Raw genomic sequence first — 21,024 nt, 5'->3', positions numbered from 1 at the left:
CCGCACACTATGTTCAACTCTAATGTAAAGCGAATGCAAAACTGGCTTCAGCTCAGTTCCACAATCCATCGATTAAGGAGGGATGTGATCGATGGTCTGGGATCTGAGCTAAAGCTAGCTTTTCAGGCAAAAATTCAGACGTGCAGCGCCTGCCAGGAAGTCGGCATGGCGCTGCACTAATCACAGGCAGTGAGACATTTCCCGATCTCTGTAGCCGCACATCGGGAAAATGTCTCACTGCCTGTGATTAGCCGTGCCGACTTCCTGGCGGGCTCTGCACGTGGAGTGTGCGAACACGCCCGAGCCCATCCTTACCATCGATCACACCCCTCTGACATGTTTCACCCACATTGGGGTGAATCTAAGATTAGCTAAGACTAACTGAATCTCATCCAAGCGTCATATATCCACTGTTCCACTCAATTGTTGTTGACAGTGTCAGTCTTCCCCAATGGAGACTACAAAACAAATGAGCCTTCATTATTAACTTCACTATAACCTTTATTTTCACTTTTTAGGCCTTATGTGCTGCCACGGGTTCATGCCTGGGGCCCGCTGCGTGTCTGTTCACCAGTTCCGGCCTGAATTTTTGCCTGAAAAACTAGCTTCAGCTCAGATCCCAGCCCATCGATCACATCCCTCTGACATGTTTCATCCACATTGGGGTTAATCTAAACATGTCAGAGGGGCGTGACTGATAGGCTGGGATCTGGGCTGCAGCTAATTTTTCATTCCCCTTACATTTGAGTTGAATACAGTGTGCAGAGGTATCTGTATGCTATATTACATTTTGGAGTAAGATGTTCTATATTTCTGCCAGCATCTGAACACAGAGTGTAAACCTGGGAGACTTATGCCCCATACACACGGTCGGATTTTCCGACGGAAAATGTGTGATAGGACCTTGTTGTCGGAAATTCTGACCGTGTGTAGGCTCCATCACACATTTTCCATCGGATTTTCCGACACACAAAGTTTGAGAGCAGGCTATAAAATTTTCCGACAACAAAATCCGTTGTCGGAATTTCCGATCGTGTGTACACAAATCCGACGCACAAAGTGCCACGCATGCTCAGAATAAATAAACAGATGAAAGCTATTGGCTACTGCCCCGTTTAGAGTCCCGACATACGTGTTTTACTTCTCCGCGTTCAGAACGATTGGATTTTCCGACAACTTTGTGTGACCGTGTGTATGCAAGACAAGTTTGAGCCAACATCCGTCGGAAAAAATCCTAGGATTTTGTTGTCGGAATGTCCGATCAATGTCTGACCGTGTGTACGGGGCATTACACTGCAGGCTTGGAGCAGCACTAATTTGATATAGTCTTGATGATGAATTATAATGCATTTCTGCCACTCATATTCTGCATATTTGTTTGGGGGTTTGCAACTCAGAACGAATAGATTTGAAACCCAGTGACGTCAGCTCCCTCTCCACCTCATCCAATCAGAGAACATCTTAAAATTCAACGAAAAAAATACAGGGTTGTTCTGTAAATGGCAGCAGTGCAGTGTGAATGCTCCCTTAGGTCAGTATGCAGTGGGACAGTCAATTGGCACAGGACCTAGAAAACTGCAGCAATTAGTGTAGTAGTGTTAACTAGTACAGTGATTGTCAGCTTCCACAGCAATTCCTTAGGCGTGAGATACGCATACTTGCATTGGTCCAAGCTGGAGAAATGTAGTCATGCATTTAAAAATCATATGTGGAGTTCAGCTTTAAAGCAAAGCACAGCCAGGTAACCAGTGAGACAGTATTGGCAACAGACATAATTTTCTCATGAAAGGTGAATTTTGAGGCTTGGTTCACATATGTGCGAATTGCAGGGAAATCTGCATCATATTCACGTCATGACAGTGTGACCAGCTTTCGTGGAGCCAGTTCACACAGGTGCAGGGCGGCCTTGGAGTGGATTGCAAAAGGGTCCTGTGCGTGTTTGGGTCCGGTTCAGGTGCGAATTGAGGCAAAAATTCAGACCTGAACCGGGGAACAGACACTTATCGGGCCCCAGGCATGAACCCACGGCAGCACATATGTGTACCCGGCCTAAAAAGTGAAAATGAAGAAGGTTATTGTGAAGTTAATAATAAAGGCTCATTTGTTTTGTAGTTTCCATTGGGGAAGATTGACACTCAACCACAATTGAGTGGAACAGTGGATATATGATGCATGAGATTCAGCTAGCCAGCAGCAATGCTGAATGTAACTATCTCTGGGCTTAGTTGGCCTTTAACAGTATTGACCATTAGATAGGACAGAATAGGTTAAATGATTGTTTCAAAGCTAAGGCATCAGTAAAGTATAAATAATTTTAGTAGTTTCCCATTTAATCTATAATAATGCATTCACATAATAATGAAACTTCATTATGGTGCACCTGCAGAAAATGCATAGTTAACATTCGTACTCACATTTTGAAAAACACATTTTGTGATTGATATTGGTACTTATTATTTACATCTTTCACTTTCATGTGGTTTTCTAGGCGTGTGGCGTATTGATGAGAAGTGTTTGGCACCTTACTTGGATAAGGGTGAGCTTAAAGAAGCTGTGGTGAAGTCCATTCAGCATAAGGAAGACGATCTATCCTATGCAGTGGTTTCATTTATGGATGCAACAGAGAGGAAAGTACCACTCAGACATCTCCGTAAAGCCCATGGCTACAGTAATTCCTGGAACACTTCTATTTTTGATGATGAGGACCTTGAAAAACCGTATTTCCCAGATAGAAGACCTGCAGCTCCTGCTGCAAATTTCCCACTATCAAATAGTGGAGTCTTTGTGCCTTATACTATTAATAGGTATTTACGTGACTATCAAAGAGATGGTATTCGATTCCTGTATGAGCACTACACGCGTTCAACTGGATGCATTCTTGGTGATGACATGGGTCTTGGGAAGACAATACAGGTATTTTTCTACTTTTTTCTACTGAGGGAAATATGGGAACTGCCATTGCTGATATTTATGGGGGGTCACTGACCCACAATAAGCATGCAGATGAAAAAAATCAGAATAACTTTACACCCCCTGATATGCTATACTGTATGTATTCCTACTCAGTTACTCTGGAGCTATTGAAACAACATGACAGCCAGGAAAGGGTAATTTAGCAGGGCAGAATTCATATTCTCTCTGTACATTTACTATTTACATATATAAATGTTGTGAGATATTGATTTTAGTATGTTGAATATGGGACTATAAAAATGATAGATGACGATCTCAGGATTTTTTATTTTCCTTGTTTATGTGTTTCTTTGAGCTGCATTTAAAAAATGCCATATTAGGTGCTACTAATTGCTGCACATATCCACTCTTTGGGATGGTGATGGTTCCAAGATGAATTTAAAGAGTTAGTAAATTTTTGCATAAAACAGCTCATGCAATTTGTGATAAAAAAACAGCCCATTCAATCAAGGGGCCCCAGTAGACTCTCCAGTGTTGGATGCTCCCCCATCAGCAATAGAAGCGTGGCCTTTCAATAAGCACAACAACATAACAAGTGTTGTTGCTATTCAAAGACTGCACATGCACAGTTCATGCTTGCTCTCTCTCTCTGTATCAACAGCAGTGGTTTATTTCAGAAGAGCTGCTGAAATTAGAACTTCACTTTCTTCCTGATCCAGCCATCTTTTTTTCTGACATGGCTTTGGTTGGCTCCTTTTCATATGCAACATGACCCCATTCATTTCAGTGGGTACTTTAAGGGACCGCTGGAGGCCACCATGAGTATATACCCATAGTAAAAATAGGGACACGATGCATCAGAGAGGTGGAATTTTTTAAACGACAACTTACTGAAGGTGAAGCAAAACTCCAAGCAAGACGGTTCTCCCTTCCCATCCCTCCCTCCTGCCCCTCTCTCACCCATTTAGCAGTTTTTTTTTCCCCAAAGACTTTCAGAAGTTTTTTTTTATATACTCCCCTAAGTCTCCCAGTCTTGTCCCTTACCACTGCCGCTTCCGGGAGTCACAACTGATGGATCCAGTGCTGCAGTAGACTGGTTGCCTCCTCCTGATGTCATTATGTATGAGATTTACTAAACCTGGAGTCTACAAAATCTGGTGCAGTTCTAAATAGTAAGCAATCAACTTCCAGGTTTTATTGTCAAAGCTTATTTGAACAAGCTGAAGTTAGAAGCTGATTGGCTACCATGCCCAGCTGTACTAGATTCTGAGTGCTCCAGTTTTAGTAAATCTCTCTCTAGGTCTCAATGCTGGACATCCAATAGATAAAGTACACGTCATCCAGTCAGTGACTTGGACATTTGAGTGAGAACTCTCCTCATGTATAATAAAAAAAAGATTCCGGACCCAGAGCATCTTGTGACTGCTTCTATAGGTGAGTATTTTAGGCAGTTAGAATGTTTTTTTTTTTTTAAAAGAAGCCAGTGATTAGTTTTGGGTGGAGGTCAATTAGGGTTGCCACCTCATTCCTTTAAATCCGAACACATATGAATTTCACAGGTTCTGAGGCTAATTTAATGGCAGATAAGGCACCAAGTGAGTTTAGTTACCACCTTAAACAGCCACAGAACCTGTGTAATTAATTAAGGATGAGCTCAGGCGTGTTCGCAACTCCACGTGCCCACGCCTGCCAGGAAGCAGACACTCCACAGTGCTAATCATAGGTAGTGAGACATTTCCCGATCTGAGCAGCAGCGGATCGGGAAATGTCTCGCTGCCTGTGATTAGCGATGCGGAGTGTCAGCTTCCTGGTGGGCGCGGGCACGTGAAGTTGCGAGCACGCCTGAGCCTATCTTTATAATTAATATGTGTTCGGTTTTAAAGGGATGAAGTGGCAACCCCTTATAAGGTCAATGTGTGTGCAGGAGGGGGAGTGGCTGGATTTCAGCTTTAAAATAATACTTCAGCCAAAACTGAAAAAATGATGCGTTGAGACACTCCATACAAGTGCACAGCCTACCTACTCAATACTTCAGTTTTTCATCTCAAGAGGCTCTGTGGACATGAAAGCAAGAGAGAGCAGCGCCAATCTAAGTGCAGTACAGGATTAAAATAGTCACGCTTTAATATAAGGTGCACTCACAGGATAGCAGGGTAAAAACAGCATTAAAAGAGAAGTGTGTTTTTTTTTTTTTTTTTTTTTTTTTGCCTATTCACACTTACCTAGGTGGATGCAGCATCAGACCGATGCTTCATCTGTCCCCTGCCGCCTCTTCACTGAGAACCGAGCCACCCAACATCGCCGAGGGCTCAGTTCTCTCACTTCTCCAAGCAGACAGCTGCTACCTGTCAGTCAGCATCTCTCCTGCCCTGCTCCTGCCATCAGTCCAGGCAGCTGGTGGATCCAGACTTCCAGAGTCGGGATGACGTGCTACCTAGACTAATTTCAGTGACGTCAGTGGAGAGCGGACTTCAGACCACTCTCCGCTGAAAACGGGTCACAGGAGTACAAAACGAATTGCACTCTGTGACCAATAGGAGAAGCCCAGCCTAAAAAGCACAGGCTGGACTCCTTCTTTTAAGATCATCCACGTCTCCTGGTCCCATCTGGAGGAAGAGTGGAGAGCACCTGCTGGGAACTCCAGAAGACGCGGTAAGGGGCTGCTCTGTGCAATACCACTGCACAGAGCAAGTAAGTATAACATGTTTAATATTCTAATTAAAAAAATACCCTTTACAACCGCTTGAACTCCACTTGATCACTTGTTGGATTAACCAAAAACCTTGTTGATTGCAGAGTTGCCCTTTTTGCTTGGAGAAACCTTTTTCCTTAGGTCAGCCTTTCTCAACCAGGGTTCCACTTTAGGTTGCTATGGGGTTCCTTTAAGCAGTATGCAATAATGAATTAATCTCCCACCTATACTTACCACCAATGTGAAGAGCCACTTCTAGACTGGTGACTAATGTTTGTCTGATTTGCTGTTGCCTCCTGGGTTGGCTTCTCTGGTAGCTGATAGTTCAACCCAACTGGGTAACAGCATAGCTGCTGACCAGGCATACAATACTACCTCTTCATTGCACTAATAATAAAATGTGCCTTCTTGGTTTAGGTCATATCCTTTCTAGCTGCGGTCCTACATAAGAAAGGAACACGAGAGGATATTGAAAATAATATGCCTGAATTTTTACTGAGAACAATGAAGAAGAAATGTTCTACAGAATCCGCAAAAAAGGTATTGTTACACAGTATGCTTTCAGTTTTTAATATTGAGTTTGTTTTTCTTCACTTTGATCTGTTATTGGTACATAAACTTTTAAAGGGGTTGTAAAATCAGAAGGTTTTTTATCCTAATGCATTCCATGCAGAGTGGATAAAAATCAAAGATATTTTTAAAAAGAAAAATCAGATTTTTATTTATTTATTTATTTTTTAAACAAATTTATTTTAATAAAATGCTTTTGGAGTAAAAATCTATCTACAGATTTTTTTAAATTTTTTTTTCTATTTAAGATACATTAATAATTTAGTTTATTCAGCATGAATGGAGCTTAGTTATGTAGCATGAGGCTGTATATTCTGCAATATTTAATTTTTTGGTAGCTCATTCAATGAATCCAAGCTCTGCAAGCTGAGATAACATGCACTGCATTGATGCATTCACACAAGTTCACAGTAACCATGAGATAAAACAAAGTTCAGGAATATTCCTTTATCCCATTGTTTTACAGATCTATATGCACTACTAACTGTATGAATCGGTTCTGATATTGCTGTTTTACTAACCTGACAGCTTATTATTCTAAATAGAAATCTTAATTTTGTTTGCAAATTTTAAAGAATCTAACTACCAGCAAGAATGAGTCCTTACATTTAAAGAGCACCTGTCATTTCAGACCCATCATGGCAGCACCTGTTAGCGGGCATCCACTCGCCTGCTGCCGCCACGTCCCTCACCTTGTTGTGTCACTGCCGCATCACCCGCCGTCCCATTAAAGTGAATGGGACTGTCGGTGAGGCAACAGCAGGTCAGAGGAAGAGCCGCTGCGGGACAGAGATGACAGTTGCTCTTTAAAAATTATAATTTACATTAAGTTGATTTAAATCGAGCCTTTTTACTAGTGATTTAAATCAAATCCACCTTGATTCTATGCATTAAGATAAAAAGCCTTCTGTGTGCAGCAGCTGCCCCTGCACCCCCTAATTCTTACCTGGGCCCCATCTCTGTCCAGTAATGTCCACAAGTGACTCGGCCTTCTGGGACTCTCCCTCCTGATTGGCTGAGACACAGCAGCAGTGCCATTGGCTCCCACTGCTGTCAATAAAATTCAGTTAGCCAATCGGGAGAGAGAGGGGCCAGGGCCGAACTGGTGCTCCGTGTTTGAATGGACACAGGGAGCTGTGACTGGGCTGGGGTGCCCCCATAGCAAGCTGCTTGCTGTGGGGGCACTCAACAGGAGGGAGGGGCTAGGAGAGCTGAAGAGGGACCCAAGAAGAGGAGGATCTGGGCTGCTCTTTGCAAAACCATTACACAGGGCAGGTAAATAACATGTTATTTCTATGGAAAAAAAAAACGAGACTTTACAATCACTTTAAGGGGCATGCCAGGGCAGGAAGGAGTTAAAACAGATTGAAATGATCATTTACCGTCTGTTTGTTTATTTTTTTATCTTGTCCTTGGTTCTCTAATTGGATCTTAGTGGCAGCTTAGTACATATAACAAATGTATTGATTACAGAATATATTTGGAGAGTATTGGAACTAACTATGCTTGACATTTAGTTTCTGAACTTGATGAGATATATTTTAAACTAAGCTGACCTGCAAGTAAAATGCACCTATTGGAATGGATAGGTATGCAGTATCTGTGTCTGTTATCACTTGTCCTTTTTTGGTAACTTACATTTTGTAGGTTCCCTGGTCAGTTAATAAAATACAGTATACTTTTTTTCTGGTTAAATACTAAACTTTTTTCAGGGGTATACAAACATTTGATGGATTGTTTCATATACAGTGTGCCTTTACTTTTCTAGACGTGAGCACCTTTTTCTCTTTTAACATTGTAGTATTGCTTTGACCTGGGGTGACCTGTGCCGTTCCTTTTTTTCATTTTACTTCACAAAGCCATCCTGCTGATGAATGAGGACTGCCACAGAACAGGTTGTATGCCAGTTTCTGTGGCCTGTTTCTTCTGGTCAGCCAGTGTCTCTCTGTGTGCTTCCTTTGAAGCTGTGCCAGTATTTTTTTTCAGCTCATTGCACATTGTGCCATTGTTCCAGTGTTCTATTTAGTTTATTTTGCTGACATATCTCCGATAGCATCTATCTCAGCTGCTGAGGATTCAGATGAACCTGGAAAAAATAATTACCCAGCATGTAAGTTGTTATTATTCACAAGCCTGTGTACTTGGCAGTGCAGTTAGGGCCCTCTTTTTTTTTTTTAAAGGTTTAACTCGGCTAGAGATGCACTTTTTCATCTTCAGCCATGCTTGAGGTTTGTATCCTGCTGATGCCAGGATTATATGTGCCAGTTCATCTGAGAAGCACACTGTAGCAGAAGGATTGTCCTAATTTGTTTCACCAAAAAAAAAAAAAAAAATGTATATTTTCCATAATGAATCCCAATCTCTAAAATTTCATACAAGCTTTCATGTGTTAATGCTATTTCAAAAGTAATTTTCGACATTTGTAAATCTGCAGCTTACATTAAAATAATACCTAGTGATCCCACTATGAAGTTTTTTTTGTTTAGGCACATCCTGTTATATGGTGACAGTTTTCTGTCCCTCTCTAGAAATTGTGCTCCTGCATGGTCATCCAACCTTCTGATAGAAGACTATAGACTAGAAGTGGCGATTTCACCATCTCCAGGCTGCCCTATAGCAGATTTACTGGTACCGGGCGGCCCTCCTGTGCAGAATCACGTGTATAAAGTGATTCTGCACTTCTGTCCACAGGGGCATTCCGCACCCCCCCGATCATAAAATCAATTTCTTCCCCTAGTAAAAGCAGCACATAACGTACACAAAAACACTGGGCTAACCCTATGATCATCCTAGATGTTTAACCCCTCCCCAGCCAGTGTCATTAGTACAGTGATGGTGCATTTTTTTTCAGCACTGATCATTGTATTCGTGTCACTGGTTCCTGCAAAGTGTCAAAAGTGGCAGTTAGTGCCATTGTTTTTGATGCAATATCGCAGTCCCGCTATATACACTGGAAAAAATGTTTCTCCCTCTGTCCAACAGTTCTTTCGTTTAGTTAATACCGATCTACCTAAGTTCAAATTGGTCTACAAGGGTCAGCAATGTCCTAAGAAGTTTACCAAAGTATGGCGGCCTTGGTCGGACATCTGTGATTCTTTTTTTTGGGGGGGGGGTTTCTCTATCCCAACAGTCCTAATTGCTTCTGTACTACTTATGTTGGTTCCTATTTTAATGGTCTGTAACTCTGTCAAGGTTAATTTATTTACTGTGCATATATATGGAGGATTGGTGTGTGTGTGTGTGTGTGTGTGTGTGTGTGTGTGTGTGTGTGTGTGTGTGTGTATGAGTGCTTTCCAGGTTCACGTACTTATTCTTTCTGGACACTTAGGCTCCATGCACACTGGACGTTAAAATAACGTTATAAAAATGCCAGTAGCTTTGCAGTGAGTCTTTCAACGTTTTTTAACATCTTTGCGATATCGTTTATTAGCGTTTTTAAAAAAAAGAAAGAGATATATATATATATATATATATATATATATATATATATATATATATATATATATACACACACATACACATATACATACATACATACATACACACACACACACACACACACACACAGTCAGTTCCATAAATATTGGGACATCGACACAATTCTAATCTTTTTGGCTCTATACACCACCACAACGGATTTGAAATGAAACGAACAAGATGTGCTTTAACTGCAGACTTTCAGCTTTAACTTGAGGTTATTTACATTCAAATAAGGTGAACGATGTAGGAATTACAACGGTTTGTATATGTGCCTCCCACTTTTTAAGGGACCAAAAGTAATGGGACAGATTAACAATCATCCATCAAACTTACACTTTTTAATACTTGGTTGTAAATCCTTTGCAGTCAATTACAGCCTAAAGTCTGGAACGCATAGACATCACCAGACGCTGGGTTTCATCCCTGGTGATGCTCTGCCAGGCCTCTACTGCAACTGTCTTCAGTTCCTGCTTGTTCTTGGGGCATTTTCCCTTCAGTTTTGTCTTCAGCAAGTGAAATGCATGCTCAATTGGATTCAGGTCAGGTGATTGACTTGGCCATTGCATAACATTCCACTTCTTTCCCTTAAAAAAACTCTTTGGTTGCTTTGGCAGTATGCTTCGAGTCATTGTCCATCTGCACTGTGAATCGCCGTCCAATGAGTCCTGAAGCATTTTGCTGCATATGAGCAGATAATATTGCCCGAAACACTTCGGAATTCATCCTGCTGCTTTTGTCAGCAGTCACATCATCAATAAATACAAGAGAACCAGTTCCATTGGCAGCCATACATGCCCACGCCATGACACTATCACCACCATGCTTCACTGATGAGGTGGTATGCTTTGGATCATGAGAAGTTCCTTTCCTTCTCCATAATCTTCTCTTCTCTTCCCATCACTCTGGTACAAGTTGATCTTGGTCTCATCTGTCCATAGGATGTTGTTTCAGAACTGTGAAGGCTTTTTTAGATGTTGTTTGGCAAACTCTAATCTGGCCTTCCTGTTTTTGAGGCTCGCCAATGGTTTACATCTTGTGGTGAACCCTCTGTATTCACTCTGGTGAAGTCTTCTCTTGATTGTTGACTTTGACACACATACACCTACCTCCTGGAGAGTGTTCTTCATCTGGCCAACTGTTGTGAAGGGTGTTTTCTTCACCAGGGAAAGAATTCTTTGGTCATCCACCACAGTTGTTTTCCATGGTCTTCTGGATATATTGGTGTTGATGAGCTCACCGGTGCGTTCTTTCTTTTTAAGGATGTTCTAAACAGTTGATTTGGCCACACCTAATGTTTTTCTATCTCTCTGATGGGTTTGTTTTGTTTTATCAGCCTAATGATGGCTTGCTTCACTGATAGTGACAGCTCTTTGGATCTCATATTGAGAGTTTACAGCAACTAATTCCAAATGCAAATAGCACACTTGAAATGAACTCTGGACCTTTTATCTGCTCCTTGTAAATGGGATAATGAGGGAATAACACACACCTGGCCACGGAACAGCTGAGCAGCCAATTGTCCCATTACTTTTGGTCCCTTAAAAAGTGGGAGGCACATTTACAAACTGTTGTAATTCCTACACCGTTCACCTGATTTGGATGTAAATGCCCTCAAATTAAAGCTGAAAGTCTGCAGTTAAAGCACATCTTGTTCGTTTCGTTTCAAATCCATTGTGGTGGTGTATAGAGCCAAAAAGATTAGAATTGTGTCGATATACATATTAATATATATATATATTTATTTATTTATTTTTTCAATGGATAAAAAATGACAAACACTGGTAAGCCACGTTTTTGAGCGTTTGGCGTTTTTTCGTGGTCACAAAAACGACTCCTGAATGCCATTTTATGACGTTCAGAAAACAGCCCATAAACTCCAGTGCTGATAAACATCCAAAAACGTCCATGTGTGCATGGACACATAGGATAACAGAGGGGAGTTTATGGGCTGTTAAAAAAATGCCCAAACTCCCAAAAACTGCATTTTTGAGCTTCAGTGTGCATGGAGCCTTAGTACCGTCACCTACTTTTGTCTTAGGGCTGTGTGTAGTCCTCAGGATTTACAATGTCCTCGCTTCCCTTGAGTGCAGTACTCCTGTCTGTTATATGTAAGTTATGTATTTTTTCGTCCTTCCTTGATAGTTCATTTTTGTATGTAGAGTATCTCACAAAAGTGAGTACACCCCCCCACATTTTTGTAAATATTTTATTATATCTTTTCATGTGACAACACTGAAGAAATTACACTTTGCAAAAATGTAAATTAGTGAGTGTACAGCTTGTATAACAGTATAAATTTGCTGTCCCCTCAAAATAACTCAACACACAGCCATTAATGTCTAAACCGCTGCCAACAAAAGTGAGTACACCTCTAAGTGAAAATGTCCAAATTGGGCCCAAAGTGTCAATATGTTGTGTGGCCACCATTTGTTTTCCAGCACTGCCTTAACCGTCTTGGGCACGGAGTTCAACAGAGCTTCACAGGTTGCCACTGGAGTCTTCTTCCACTCCTCCACGGCGACATCACGGAGCTGGTGGATGTTAGAGACCTTGCGCTCCTCCACCTTCCGTTTGAGGGTGCCCCACAGATGCTCAGTAGGGTTTAGGTCTGGAGACATGTTTGGCCGGTCCATCACCTTTACCCTCAGCTTCTTTAGCAAGGCAGTTGTCGTCTTGGAGGTGTGTTTGGGGGCGTTGTCATGTTGGAATATTTACTGCCCTGTGGCCCAGTCTACGAAGGGAGGGGATCATGCTCTGCTTCAGTATGTAACAGTACATTTTGGCATTCATGGTTCCCTCAATGAACTGTAGCTCCCCAGTGCCGGAAGCACTCATGCAGCCCCGCACCATGACACTCACACCACCATGCTTGACTGTAGGCAAGACACACTTGTCTTTGTACTCCTCACCTGGTTGCTGCCACACACGCTTGAGACCATCTGAATCAAATAAGTTTATCTTGGTCTCATCAGACCACAGTACATGGTTCCAGTAATCCATGTCCTTAGTCTGCTTGTCTTGAGCAAACGGTTTGCGGGCATTCTTGTGCATCATCTTTAGAAGAGGCTTCCTTCTGGGACAACAGCCATGCAGACCAATTTGAAGCAGTGTGTGGAGTATGGTCTGAGCACTGACAGGCTGACCCCCACCCCTTCAACCTTTTCAGCAATGCTGGCAGCACTCATACGTCTATTTCCCAAAGGCAACCTCTGGATATGACGCTGAGCAGGTGCACTCAACTTCTTTGGTCAACCATGGTGAGGCCTGTTCTGAGTGGAACCTGTCCTGTTAAACTGCTGTATGGTCTTGGCGACCAGGCTGCAGCTCAGTTTCAGGGTCTTTGCAATTGTCTTATAGCCTAGGCCATCTTTATGTAAAGCAACAATTCTTTTTTTCAGATCCCCAGAGAGTTCTTTGTCATGAGGTACCATGTTGAACTTCCAGTGACCAGTATGAGAGAATGAGAGCGATGACACCAAATTTAATGATCATCATTAATGATCATCATATGCCTGACGAAGGGGTCCTGTGTGACTCTGAAACGTTGCACTCTCCTTGTGTTGTGATCATGCAATAAATTACACATTTGGACGCTATCTACGCGTTCCATGGTGTGCTGGCAAATATCTTCATCGTGACTTCAACCAGTATCCAGCTGGTTGTTGCTGCAGCACCCATAATCGTGAGCTCATCCAGGAATGTGTGTGATGGGAATATGAATTATGACACCAAATTTAACACACCTGCTCCCCATTCACACCTGAGACCTTGTAACCCTAACAAGGCACATGACGCCGGGGAGGAAAAATGGCTAGTTGGGCCCAATCTGGACATTTTCACTTAGGGGTGTACTCACTTTTGTTGCCAGCGGTTTAGACATTAATGGCTGTGTGTTGAGTTATTTTGAGGGGACAGCAAATTGACACTGTTATATAAGCTGTACACTCACTACTTTACATTGTAGCAAAGTGTCATTTCTTCAGTGTTGCCACATGAAAAGAATAAAATATTTACAAAAATGTGAGGGGTGTACTCACTTTTGTGAGATACTGTATATGCAAAATCTTAAAAAAAGGATAGAGAATAGAGCCATACAAATACTTTTTTTGCCTTTTGGTCATCTGCTGGTTTACTGCACATACACTATATTACCAAAAGTATTGGGACACCTGCCTTTACAGGCACATGAACTCTAATGGCATCCCAGTCTTAGTCCGTAGGGTTTAATATTGCGTTGGCCCACCCTTTGTAGCTATAACAGCTTCAACTCTTCTGGGAAGGCTGTCCACAAGGTTTAGGAGTTCTCTATGGAAATGTGGCTCCCAGTCTCCACTCTAATTTATTCCAAAGGTGTACTGTCGGGTTGAGGTCAGAACTCTGTGCATTCCAGTCAAGTTCCTCCACCCAAAACGTCAACAAGGAGAGGGGCGCCTCTGAGTATAAATCATAAATACATTTTATTAAAACAACAATATCCACTCACATGGAAGTTGGAGAAGTTGCATTAGGGTCGGTTGGCTGGGCTGGAGAGATGCGGTGGAACTACAGGTCACAGCGGTTCCTGCAGGGCATGCCAGGTCCAAAGAAGATTAGTTCTTGCAGCCGGGTTCAGTCTCTTGCAGCGAGCAGTCCAACACAAATCCTGCTGGGTTGGGAGCCAGGTTATGTCCCAGATGCACAGATAGGGGTTCCAGGGAAGGAAGGGAGAGATGTGTAGGACGCCAGAGCATCCGTTCAGCCGTGCTGCTGCTCACTGATAGAATGGTGTGAAGCCTCTAGGAAGGGAAAAGGCCGGCCGAGCTGAAGATCTCAAACGAGGCTTGGAGAGCAAGTACAGCGTGGCGCCCGGTGATGACGTCACACACATGCGACGCGTTTCAGAATAGGCTTGCCATTGGTGGACGAATGGCCGCATTCCTTTGTCAAGCACCTCTTGTATATACTCCCAGTATATATGCATGAACTTACACATGCATTTTTACAGTTTTCAGTTTCTGGACTAATCGGTTTTACTTTCAAGGTAACTGTGCTTTGCGCCTTTTTACTCGTAGTATCCACCCAAAACGTGCTCATCCATGTCTTTATGGACCTTGCTTTGTGCACTGGTCCAAATCATTTGGTGAAGGGAGGATTATGGTGTGGGGTTGTTTTTCAGGGGTTGGGCTTGGCCCCTTAGTTCCAGTGAAGGGAACCCTTAAGGCGTCAGCATACCAAGACATTGTGGACAATTTCATGCTCCCAACTTTGTGGGAACAGTTTGGGGATGGCCCCTTCCTGTTCCCACATGACTGCATACCAGTGCACAAAGCAAGGTCCATAAGGACATGGATGAGCAAGTTTGGGGTGGAGGAACTTGACTGGCCGCACAGGGCTTGGCTGTTCTTAGTAATGCAGCGATGTCTTTATGTCAATTCTGTTCTCTGCACCAGTGCATTGTGAATGGAAGGCACCAATGGTGGCCCAGTACCCTGTCCTCCCTGTCATTTAGCTCTCAAATGCCAGAACCTTAGTGGGCATTGAGGCTTTGTCATTTAATAGTTGACTGGCAGCAGTGGGGATTAGTGGTATAAAGGTGTGGGGCTTAAACTCGTTTTTATCAGGATGTTTTTTTTTTTTTATCAATTAAATTTTTCAGGCTGAACGTTTTATACCTTTTGTAACCCATATCTCTCACAGCACATTGCACTTTGTTTAAAAATCAGTAAACCTTTTGAACAAGAAAAAAATGGCCTTTTTATATTTAGTTTTTTCTGAGCCTACCCTACAGCTGTTTGTTGCCACACGGTCAAAACTTGCTCCATGTATTCCTGGGAAGCATGTTTGGGGAGAGACAACCTCTAATGCCGCGTACACACGGTCGGACTTTTCGTCTACAAAAGTCCAACGGACGCCGACGGACTAAAGCTGGCTGGTAATCCGATCGTGTGTGGGCTTCTCCGGACTTTCAGCAGACTTTTTCAGCCTCAAATCCGACGGACTTTAGATTTGAAACATGCTTCAAATCTTTACGTCGTAACTACGACGGACCCCGAAATCCGCTCGTCTGTGTGCTAGTCCGACGGACAAAAACCCATGCTAGGGCAGCTATTGGCTACTGGCTATGAACTTCCTTATTTTAGTCCGGTGTACGTCATCACGTACGAATCCGTCGGACTTTTGTGTGGTCGTGTGTAGGCAAGTCCGTTCGTTAGAAAGTCTGCTGCAAGTCCGCCGAAAGTCCGCCGGAAGTCTGTCGGACAGGCTGTCGGACTTTTGTAGACGAAAAGTCCGACCGTGTGTACGCGGCATAACACTTGGGCAGCAGGAAGACCTATCCCACCTCATTTTGAGAAGTAATTTTTGGGAGACGTTGCTCTCTAGAAAAAAAAAAACTTAAAAATTTGCCTTGATTTCAGTGCACTGGGTACTTTGTAAAGGCATTGGAATTTCTATAATATGACTGAAATGATTTCAAATTTGCATTATACGGTGCTGTTAGTTTAAAACTTGAGAGATATTTTAAAGAAAGATCAGCTTGTGAATTCTACAAATGCCATTCTTTGTTCTGTTTGATTTTCAACCTACCCAAAGTACACTTTTGAGATTAGTGGCTCTCTTCAATGGCAGATTCAGGAGGGCTTGAACATGATTGAATTTGTCTGTTAAAACCTCTCTTTGTTGGACAAAATCTCAGTATAAAAACATAGTTATGCGTTGTGCCTCCAAGATTTGCTTAAAGCCTGGGGTAGCATATATGAGGTGCATGAAATGGAGAAGAATGCCCTGCCACCCTTGCTTTCTAAATGCCTAGGAGCTTAAGGACTTGAGTACAAGCACTTTACATTTGTGAGGGGTTGGGGGCCTCTTGTCTTTGTGTTTGCTTTGTGTAGTGTGAATGAAAGATTTGTAAAATGTCATGGTTTTCTATTCTGTTCCTTTTTCAATAAGAAGCAGAACACGTACTGTCCTGACCCTCTGATTTCTGTGAGGTGGAGGGCTGAATACCGTTTAAAGGTGTTAGACTGAGTTTTTTTTTTTTTTGTTTTTGCCACTCCTTTGTCTATGCAAATTCTTCTTTGTTACTGTGACAGTAGGCTATAATCCTTTGATAAGAATACTCGTGTAAAAGGACAATTGTAAAAAGAGGTTGCAAGCATATTGCTATTTGCTAGGTGAAAAATAGGACATTTTAGGATTTAGTATCTTGTTCTGTAATGCTAAGGATTATTGGACAAGTAAAACATCCCCCTACTTAGCTTTTCATTTTTTAAAAAGCATTTAAGTTTTTTGGTGTTAGAATAGTGTATGTACATCCTGCATTTGTAGTCTTGAACTAATCCCTAAAAGCTGGCCACACACAAATAGTTGATCTATCAAAGTAACACACTTACCAACAACTGTATAGTGTGGCCTTTCTCAAACTTTTTATCCCAGGGGAACCCTTGAAATAATGTTCAGAACTTGGAGAACCCTTTCAACCCTTTTCCAATTCACGGGGGTCTAATGGGAAAATGCCCCTTACATTGGTGGTCAGGAGGAAGAATGCAACCCTTAGACGGCTAAAAGGATCATTGGCATCATGCTGCAGGCTCTGCCAAGTGGTGGTGACCCTGGAACTATGCAGGTACTATCGAAAAATGGTCAACCAGCTGCAGCTCAAGGAACCCCTAGCAACCCCTGAAGGAGTCTATGGATTCAACATAACCCTGCTTGAGAATGCATTGTGTAGTGTGAGGACTCGCTCTACACACTTGGTAAATGTTGTTGGTGCTCAGTGTGTTGTTGAAATGTTTGAATTCCACCATATTCCACCAACCTTCCATTTGAATACTTTGGAATGCCATAAAAGTCTCAGTAAGCTAAGATTGCAGTCCAGCGATCCTAGAAGGGATTTAAAGCTAGACTTTGTGAATTAGATAAAATCTACCCTTGCATTTCCTTAATACCCACCCTGGACTGCCAAGGCTAAATGCTAGTTTATTCTCAGAGTGCAGGAATAGGGTATATTACTCATTCTATCCCTCTGTCTGGCAGGCTCCAGTGCTGTTCTCTTCTACCTGAAGCTGTGACAGCCCCTCTTCATCATTAATGCAGTGTACTGGGTTATTAACCCAGCAATGTACATGAGGGGGAAAGCTTGTGATTGTGGCCTGAAGTGCCTTAGATAGGCAGCAGTGCTGGACTGGTTGCATGTATGGGGGCAGTCCCCTGGACCCAGGAATAGGTAAGTATTGCACCTTATCTCTGCACTCCTAGACAAAATGAACATTTAATCTTTGCAGTAAGGGGGGCCTACCGTAAAGGTAGATTCTGTTTATAGCCCAGAGTTCTGCTTGAAGGCGCTACTTTACAATGAGGATTGGAAAAATGGTATGAGGGGATGGGTAATTTATTCTCTCCGCTCATCAAACCCTACTGCATCAAAGATTTGTAAGGTGGTTGTCCTAAGGTGAAAACAACTGAGAAAGAAGGAATGCTGCTTACCGTCAAAGATACAGTATACTGTAAGAAGTATAACATCAGAATGCTGCATGGTATCTAACTAATTTTATTATCTGTTAAGTTGAACTGGATGGACTTCTGTCTTTTTTTAAACTTGCCAACTATGTAACTATGTAAGATTTTAGGTAGCACTCTACGATTTTTTTTTTTCATTTTGTTTCATTCATCCACACACGGAGCTCTTCTTCCAGCATTGCCACTGAGTGTTTTGGCTCTCATACAGTAATGACCTGTCCACACCAAAACATGGATCATTATTTGTTAATGGGACCCCAAAGTGCAGGACGTTTACAGCCACCAAATCGCAGGGGGGGGGGGGGATTCCTCTAGCAGCCCCTCCCTGCTGATAAGACTGTTTACTGATGAGACGTTTGAATACACCTGACCTGTGTGTTCCTTATTACTGATTGGACAGTTTACCCCGCCCTGAATCCAACGGAGTGGGGGGGGGGGGGTTTGTCCCTGAGTTGTATATCTGTCTGTACATGTGTTTCAATAAAGAGTCTGTTGTGTTCACCCTACATTGAGTTACGGCTAATGACTGGGTGCTCTGAGGGGTCTTGGATAGTGCTGGTTCAGGACAGAGGAAGCATTTACGGCGGGCAGACTTATCTTGAGTACAGGGGTCCGTCACAGCAGTCTTGTGACTTCTATCATAGTTACATAGTTACATAGTTACATAGTTAGTAAGGTTGAATAAAGACACCAGTCCATCCAGTTCAACCTGAGTGAGTGTGTGTCTACAACCCTGACCCTTGTCCCTAACCCTGTACATCGCACACTCACATCAGTCCCTACCCTCAATCCAAGGTCCCCATTCATATACTAGGGCCAATTTTGGACAGAAGCCAATTAACCTACCAGCATGTCTTTGGAGTGTGGGAGGAAACCGGAGTACCCGGAGGAAACCCACGCAGGCACAGGGAGAACATGCAAACTCCAGGCAGGTAGTGTCGTGGTTGGGATCCGAACCAGTGACCCTTTTTTACTGCTAGGCGAGAGTGCTAACCACTGCACCACTGTGCCGCCCATGGTTAGTGCCTGGTTAAAACTTGTAGGAGGAGTTTTCATACTGCACTGGCTGTCCTATCAGGATGCAGGACCCCTGACCCTCTGTCTGGACAGTGCTGATTGGCCCTGTGCTGATCACATTCACTCTCCCAAGAAATAATAAAAACTCTCTAGCAATACACACCAAACTGAACATGTGCAGCCTGACTCCACTAACTCTGTGTTATCTGGACCTGTTTTGGAGTCAGTGGAAGAAGAGGAGGATCTGTACATATAGGATTAAACAGCCTTTTTACACAGTGTAGAGGATTAACCCCTTAGATCTCACAGTGAGTATAACAAGCATGCTTTACTGCATATACAGACTGATTTTACTGTTGTGGGTTTAGTAACACTTTAAAGGCTCTGTGCAGCGAAGATCAGCATTTAAAACTAGAGAAGCTGGAGACTGATGGACTGGAGGAAATATAAGACATTGGGATTAAATTTAAAGTAACGTTTACTAGTATTGTGCATTATATTTAAAATGATTATATCCATGCAAAACAGTTTCAGCCTTTAGTTCTACTATTATAAAAGGTTTGTATCCCCCCTTTACTCTTCATATAGCTTCATGTCTGACTCTAGGCTAAAATACCATGTATATCCTACTTCTTATTACTTTCACTGTTTCACAGCATAAATGAACCCGTTATAGTAGTGATTATTAGAGTTATCAACCTCAAATGTGACCGCCCCCCCCCCCCCCCCACCCATGCCGCCGCTTCCTTGTCCCCTGCCTCTCCACCTCCCACCGCTAACTTTTACCTAAAACTACTCACCCCACTCACCTCTCCTATCTCCTTCACCGCCCCCCCAGCACTGATTACCCCCGATCTATCGCCGCTCAGAGCTGCATCTCTCCTTCACTTCCACCGCCTGCAGCTTCTGCCTGCACTAACCCCCGGCGAGCTGTCAGGCTGGGAAGTGTGGTGGGGGGAGGGGGGGAGCGGTGCGGGTGGGGGTGTTTACCAAGCACTCCCCATAGTAGAATGGGCACAGGTAGGGATCACTACAGATCGCTATGTCCCACTGAACGCTGATCATAGTAAACTGCGAGTGTTATTATGTATCAGTATGTAATCTCTATACACATTCCTTATTAATTCAAGTAAAGTGCTGCAAAGAAAGGGACTATCTTCAGTCCCTTTCTCTGTCTAAAAAAAAGAGATATGGGGATCTGTTTAGACCTCTGATATCTCACCAAAGACCCCCCCCCAAAAGAAATGCAAAAAAAATTACAAAAATAAGAAGGGGGGAAAAAATAGTAAGACCCAGTGAATTTTTCTTTTGGGGTCCGCCCGCACTCAGCCTCTTCACTGTGTCGCCCCGCTCTCACCCCTCCACAGTGACGGTCTCCCCCCACACTCGCCCATCCACAGCTTCCTCAGGAAAAGCCGGAAGACAATAGCGAATATTAATTCGCTATTGTCACAAGTGGGTGGGTTTGGAGCGCAATGGTTTGCACCCTGAGCCAACCTTTTTTAAGCCAATTAGAGCCTCGGGTTCTAATCATGTGGCTTGAAAAAAAAAAACTCATGCAAAAGTATGAGTCCGACTCCCCTGCACCCTTAATGGCCCAGCCGCTCCTGTTAAAACCCCTTTCACATGGAGCAGACTCTGTCAAGTAGATCCGCCTGCTCAGTGGAGGATCTTTCTGCTGATCCCCACCAAACAGGTGGATGACAGGTCTACGTCCGATCCGCTGATGCAGAGCGGACACGGAAACAGCCCACTGTTCTCTTTGGGGCGGTCGGATGGAAACGAACCACCTGTCCATTTTCCATTGGATACCATCTGATCTGATCTGCTAGATGGATGGGGAATGGAATCCCCAT

At 43.0% G+C, this 21,024-nt stretch overlaps 1 protein-coding gene across 1 annotated transcript in view; it reads left to right on the top strand.

Annotated features, from left to right (window-relative positions):
* ERCC6L2 (ERCC excision repair 6 like 2) overlaps nt 1-21,024 on the top strand; it is a 244,036-nt gene that overhangs the window by 1,427 nt on the left and 221,585 nt on the right. The window contains exons 2-3 of the mRNA XM_073633138.1: nt 2,489-2,913; nt 6,023-6,145. Of these exons, the coding sequence (XP_073489239.1) occupies nt 2,489-2,913; nt 6,023-6,145 (548 nt within the window). The remainder of the gene's footprint in view (nt 1-2,488; nt 2,914-6,022; nt 6,146-21,024) is intronic.

This window comes from Aquarana catesbeiana, linkage group LG01 (assembly GCF_042186555.1).
Source record: "Aquarana catesbeiana isolate 2022-GZ linkage group LG01, ASM4218655v1, whole genome shotgun sequence".
In the NCBI taxonomy this organism is placed as follows: Eukaryota; Metazoa; Chordata; class Amphibia; order Anura; family Ranidae; genus Aquarana; species Aquarana catesbeiana.
Note: the sequence above shows the minus strand (reverse complement) of the source record. Positions and strands in the feature narration are given on the sequence as shown.